The sequence below is a fragment of the Vespula vulgaris genome, chromosome 2, assembly GCF_905475345.1.
Source record: "Vespula vulgaris chromosome 2, iyVesVulg1.1, whole genome shotgun sequence".
Lineage (NCBI taxonomy): Eukaryota > Metazoa > Arthropoda > Insecta > Hymenoptera > Vespidae > Vespula > Vespula vulgaris.
Window position 1 is genome coordinate 11404635 of NC_066587.1, and position 6220 is coordinate 11410854.

At 47.3% G+C, this 6220-nt stretch overlaps 1 protein-coding gene across 5 annotated transcripts in view; it reads right to left on the reverse strand.

Moving 5' to 3' along the window:
• Positions 1–5803, reverse strand: part of LOC127073054 (nucleolar protein 4-like) — a 57480-nt gene extending 51677 nt beyond the window's left edge. For 2 of the 5 annotated variants that reach the window (XM_051014064.1, XM_051014063.1), the window contains exon 1: positions 5783–5803. In XM_051014064.1, coding sequence (XP_050870021.1) covers positions 5783–5788 — 6 coding nt within the window. In that variant the 5' untranslated portion in view covers positions 5789–5803. Of the gene's footprint in view, positions 1–2532; positions 4614–5782 lie in introns of those variants that run through there. The other 3 variants (XM_051014069.1, XM_051014070.1, XM_051014066.1) reach the window with 2 other exon arrangements.
• Positions 5804–6220: the final 417 nt, after the last annotated feature.

Sequence of the window (6220 nt, forward strand, 5' to 3'; positions counted from 1 at the left end):
AGAGAGAGAGAGAGAGAGAAAGGTTGGAAGATAGTGGGGGAAGATGAAGAGAAAAAGAGACATGCTCGAAGAGGGAGAGCGATGGAAAAAGGGTGAGAGAGAACGAGAGAAAAAGAAAGAGAGAGGGAGAGAGAGAAAGAGAAAGAGAGAGAAGGAACGTGCGCGTCCCGAACCTACCTCAACTCTAAACTCGACTTTCGCGACTCGATTCCGATCGGATCGATCTTTTCGATTCGCGTGCGACTTTAATACTTCCAATCAGCCGGTCCGCGTGTGTTTATATTTTTTCAACCCCCCTCCTCTCGTTTCCATCCCTCTTTTACTCCCTACTCCCACGAACGCGTCGTTTTTATCTCTTTTTTCCCCCCTTTTTTTTCTTTTTTTTTTTTAAACGCACCTATTTTGTATGCCATGCGACTCAGGTTCGGCGCTGTTAAATGGACCGAAAAATTCATCGGCTTTAGAGAAGAAAGGGAAACAGGGGACGTTCTCTCTCTCTCTCTCTTTTTTTCTTTCTCTCTCTTTCTTTCTTTCTTTCTTTTCTCAAGCCCCCAAACGAAATCGTATACGTGAAATCGAGCGTACTCGCCCCAGCCGTGGCAAGCGGCCCGAAGTTGAACACGTGCCGAACGGTGCTACTACTAAACTTCCGGACTTGACTTTGACGGCAATCGAAGAAAGAAGGAAGGACATAGACGCGAGAAAGAGAAGAGAAAAGAATAAGAGAAAAGAGAGAGAGACTGTAGTAGACGAAACTTTCTTTTTTTTCGATTTTGTTTTATGATTTTGTTTACGTTTTTTTTTGTTTTTCCGTTTTGTTTTCTTTTCTATTCTCTTTTTATTCAGCAACACGGAACGGTGAGTAATTGATACTCTCCGGATAAATAAACGCTTCGATAATCACCAGCGACTCTATACCAGCCAAAAGATTCGGACGTATTTTTCTATCGCTTTTATTATATTTATTCTCGTCTTTTTCATCAGTCGTGATCGAAAAGTCGAATCGTTCTTTAAATTGCGATCTCAACCAATCGTACTACGTAGATACGAAATATAAATGTGTGCGTATTCTGTGTATGGTACAATGCACGTAATAAGAGTCGCGATCTTGGCCGTCAAACGCGTCGATTATAACCGCGCGTTAATTAGAAGCAGCCTCGGAAAGCTTCGTGTTTCGATATAGCGAGATAGAGAGAGAGAGAGAGAGAGAGAGAGTAAACGAGTGAGAGAGACAGAGAGAGAAAGAGAGAAAGAAAGAGAGGAAAAGAGAGAAAGGAAATTATAGATAGTCGTTCTCTTTTTCTCACATAACACGTGTTCGATCGAAGTCGATCGAAAGAGCAACGCGATCCGTCGTCGATGGGATTACGTCTGCACGATGATATATCTAATTCTAATCTCTGACTTCTACGACGATCAAGGAGAAAAAATCGGTTGAGATAACGGCGATGACGATTTGTTCGATATTTCCGCGTAATTGTTGTTCCATTTTTCTTAAACAGATATATTCGAATAAACAAGGAAAAAAATCGATCGGTCCGATCAGTAAAATTTAACTTTTCGAGATCGGTCCTTTCGACCTCTCAAAAAAGCGCGTTTCGCGTGCAATAGAAAGAGAAGGAGAATGAGAAGAAAGATAGCACGAGGAGTACGGATTAAACAACTCTTTCAATTAAAACTACTATACCATTTGTCTCTACTCCCCTTTTCCTCTCCAGAAAGGGAAAAGGTGCCATGGAATAATGAGTTTCGTAACGAGCCGCTGTTCTCTCTCTCTCTCTCTCTCTCTCTCTCTCTCTCTCTCTCTCTCTCTCTCTCTCTCTCTCTCTCTCTCTCTCTTTCTCTTTCCGCTCTTCCTCTCTCTTTCTCCGCGAACGAAAGACACAAGGGCAAAAAGAGAACATTCTCTGTAAAAAAAAAAAAAAAAAGAAGAAAACAAAAAAACTCGGAAGCGCATAGGTTTTTCGTGTACACGCGTAGAGAAAGAAACATTTTTTATTGTTTTTCTTTCTCTTTTATTATCTCTTTCTTTCTTTCTTTCTTTCTTTCTTTCTTTCTTTCTTTCTTTTTACGTAATCATCAATCGAAAGGACAACGGAGTTCCTCGCGAGAAAGAGAGAACGAAGCACGGAAATGAAGATAGTTGAATCAAAACTAAAGCTCGTTCGTAAAATAGATAAAAAATGAAGAGAAAGCGGAAGAAGAAAGGTGGGGGGGGAGGGGCTGACGGGTGAAGGGGCGTAAGGGAGGAGGATGGAGGAGGATGGAGGAGGATGGAGGAGGGTTGAGGAGGGTGGAAGAGGGCGCGGAGAAGAGACAGGGGAATAAAGGGGTGGGATGGGTTGGGGTGGGGTGGGAGGGGAGGGGAAGGGAGAGACGATCGAAAAGCAAACTCGATCGCGAGTCGAGTCAGCTCGTTCGCAGAATGCGTACACGAGTAAGTACGTACATACATACATACATACGTCGTCGCGTCGAAAGAAAGAAAGAAGTCGATCACGTGGTTCCAATGCCGATCTCCATTAGACTCACCTTGTGGTGCTGCATGATGGCAGTGGCCTTTCGCTTCGCGGACATATTCAGAAGCGATGCGTCCTCTTTCTCTCTCTCTCTCTCTCTCGCTCTCTCTCTCTCTCTCACACACACACACACACACACAGCTCTCTCTTTCTATCTCTATCACTCAATGTGCGTATGTGTGTGGATATATATATATATAGATATATGTTCGTGTGTGTGTATGGTGTCTTTCTGTATGTGTATCTCTCTCTCTCTCTCTCTTTCTCTCTATCTATCTCTCTCTCTCTTTCAGCGAACGGAGTAAAAAAGGTCTCTTTCTCTCGCGTGCAGCCTCTCTTCAACTCCTCTCGTACCTTCTCCCCTTCGCCGAGTGCCTTCCGTCTCTCTTCGCCGCTATCTTTCCTCGTCTTTCTCCCTTTTGCGGGAGGAGCGCACCCACCCGCGTCAACTTTAACCACGACGACGAAGATTCTCCCTCGGTCGGATCGAACGGAGAGGAAAGCAACGAGAATCGTCCGAATCGTTTCTTCTTTTTTCTTCTTTTTCTTCTTCTTCTTCCTCTACTTCTTCCTTCTTCTTTTCTCTCTTTCTATACCACGTTTCTCTCTCTCTCTCTCTCTCTCTCTCTCTCTCTCTCTCTCTCTTTCTCGTTCTTTCTCTTTCGTACACTTTAACGCATCGCGCGATCTTCCTTTCACGCACAACTCTGACGTTGATATCACGTAGCAAAGTTCGACGCTTGGTTCTCCGTCTATCTAGCTATCTTTCTCTCTTTCTCTCTCTCTTTTTCTATGCTCCCCCTTCTTCTTTTCTCTCTTCTGTCGTCTTCTCTATCTATCTTTCTCTTTCCTCTATCTCTCAACTAACACACACACACTATCTGTCCGCTCGAATCCGTCATTGTCCACCACGCTAGCGTCACAAAAGCGTATGAGAAGTTCTCTTTCTCTCCCACTCTTTCTCTCTCTCTCTCTCTCTCTCTCTCTCTCCCTCTCTGTCTCTTTCTCTATCTTCTGCGAAAGAGGAGTAAAAGGAGTAGGCGGCCGACGTAGGACGACGACACGATCGAGCCGCGCACGCACACACGCCGCGGCGAACTTATCCGGCGCGAAGAGCAGCAACGTGTATATATCCGCGATCCACGATCAGCTGGTCTCTCTCCTCCGCGAGATCCTCCAACGTGATATATTCTCGCTCTCTCTCTATTTCTCTTTCTCTCTCTTTCTCTCTCGCTAGTCTCTCTATCTTTCTCTCGGTACCTCCACCACCTTCGAACTACGTACGCACGTATGTACTTCGTATATACTACGTATTTCGAGCGGAAAAATGTCGTGGCGTGCGTTCTCTCCGCTCGTCGTATTTCCTTTCTAAAGCTTACGGAGTTACGGGAGAGACTTGTATTTGTGTATGAGTGAGTGATTGTATTCTCTGTGTATATGTGTGTGTGTCATGAGAAGAGCGTAGGTTGGAACGCAGAAACAAGGTTACTCTATGTCTCGTCGTCGAAGGCCGATCCTCTCGTTACATGCTGCACGTTAAAAAAAGCTCTCTCTTTCTTTCTCTCTCTCTCTCTCTCTCTCTCTCTATCTATCTATCTCTCTCTCTCTCTCTATCTCTCTTTCACCTTTGGAAAGCTCTATCTCTCACTTTCTCGCTTTACGCGTTCGTGGAATCTTCTTTTTCTTTTCTCTCCCCACTCTCTATATTCCTGTTTATCCGTCCGTCTGTCTGTCCTCCCTCTATCAGCGCGTCTTTTCACCTCTCGTCAGAGTCCAAATCGCGCGCGCGAGTGACGATAAGTAAGCGGCAACACGAAAAAGGATGACAGGCGTGAGCAGAACGCGGTGCGAGCCGCGATTCCCTCTCCTTATCTCTTTCTTTCTTTCTTTCTCTTTATTTCTCCTCTCTCTCTCTATATATATATAATATATATCTCTCTTTCTTTTTCTCTTTCTCTCTCTATCTCTATCTCTATATCTCTCTTTCTCTCTCCTCTCTTTCTTCTCAAAGCTCGAGGTGAGAAAGCGACGGTACGCTCCTAGATGAAATCACAGAACGTCCTCGCATCACGAGCGCTCACGGCGAACTGGCGACTGGCGACGCGCTGGCGACCCCCTCTCCTCTCTTACCCCCCTCCTCCGCCACCTCGCCCTCCACCACCTCCACTGCCTCAACCTCCTTCACCACCTCCACCTCCGACTCACTCGTCGCCGCCGCCGCGCACTCCTACTCCGCCCCTCCGTCCTGCCGCTCCCGTTCCCCTATCGCTGTCTCTCTCTCATTCCCACTTTCATACTATCTATGTCTCCCCCCTCTCTCTCTTTCTCTCTCTTTTGCGTGCTCGCTCGATCTCCCGACGCCTCTCTGACCCAACCACGAGGCAACTCATCTCTCTCTCTCTCTCTCTCGTTCACCAACTATACTCCCCTCTCTACTCGCCGCGCCCTTTCAGGACTCTCGCGTCCTTCTCTCCCTCAACCGAGCTCCCCATCGTTCCCTTTCTCTCTCTCGTTCTCACCCCTTTCGATCCTCTCTTCGCTAGGTACCTCTCTCACTTCAACGAACCCTCCTTTCCCCACACTTGCCTTCCCTATCCTCCTCCTGGCGCCCACATCGTTCCTCTCCGCTCCTCTCTCTTTACCCCCCGCCCCACCTCTCGACGACCCTCGACCCTCCCCACCAACTAAGCGGCACTACTACCACGAGCGGCACCAGCGAAGCCGAGTAGAGCGTGTATACCACTGCCGTAGTAGACGACGGTGGTGACGGTAAGGTAGGGTCTGTCACTGTCAGAACGCCGTCCTCTTCCTCTCTACCCTCCCACCTTTACCTCCTTCTCCTCTTCCTCTTCTTCCTCATCCTCATCGTAGTCCTTCTCATCGTGGGGTCCGCACCGCTGGACGGGACGGGTAGGAAAGGACGCGTTTGAAGGCTCGTAAGGGGTCGACCAGGGTGAAGGGTGGACGGTGAGGGACGTACAGGGGTGCGGACGATGGACAGGGAAGGGCAGAGACCAAGGGCTGCGTTTTCTCTTTCTCTCCTCTCCTCTCCTCTCCTCTCTCTCTCTCTCTCTCTCCTTCTCTCTTTCTCTATCTCTCCCTAGAACCAACTTCCATGGGTGTGCTAGGTATAGGTATATGTACGCTTAGAAGGGTACGAGCTCCTATGGCTCCTCACTCCCCTCTCCCTCTCCCTCCCCCTCCCCTCTTCAGCCCCTCCTCACGTGTTCTGTACTCCTATCTCTACGTCTCTACGTACGTACCTGCATTACCGCTTCTGTTCTCTCTTCTCTCTTTTCTTTTTTCTTTCTCTTCTTCTTCTTCTTCTTCTTCTTCTTCTTCTTCGGTGTCATCGCCTCTGTGATATCGTTACGCGTGTATAACTCCCATGCACACGTTCGTACATTTCTTCGTTTGCACTCTACCGGATCCCGAGATATCGTCGATCTTCTTAGAAACGATGAAAAAGAAGGGGAAAGAAAGAGAGAGAGAGAGAGAGAGAGAGAAGCTTGAGTTTTTCTTTCTCTTGATCTACACCTTTGACCCTTTCTCTTTCTCTCCTCTTTCACCCTTTCTCGCATACCAATGAGAAAAATTACGCTCGGAAAATAGGTCGTTCTGTGTAAGCGACCCGCTCCCAACATTCACATATTCTAAGAGCCGAACTTCTCTACATTAGGCGATCTTTTCCCTTCCGCTCA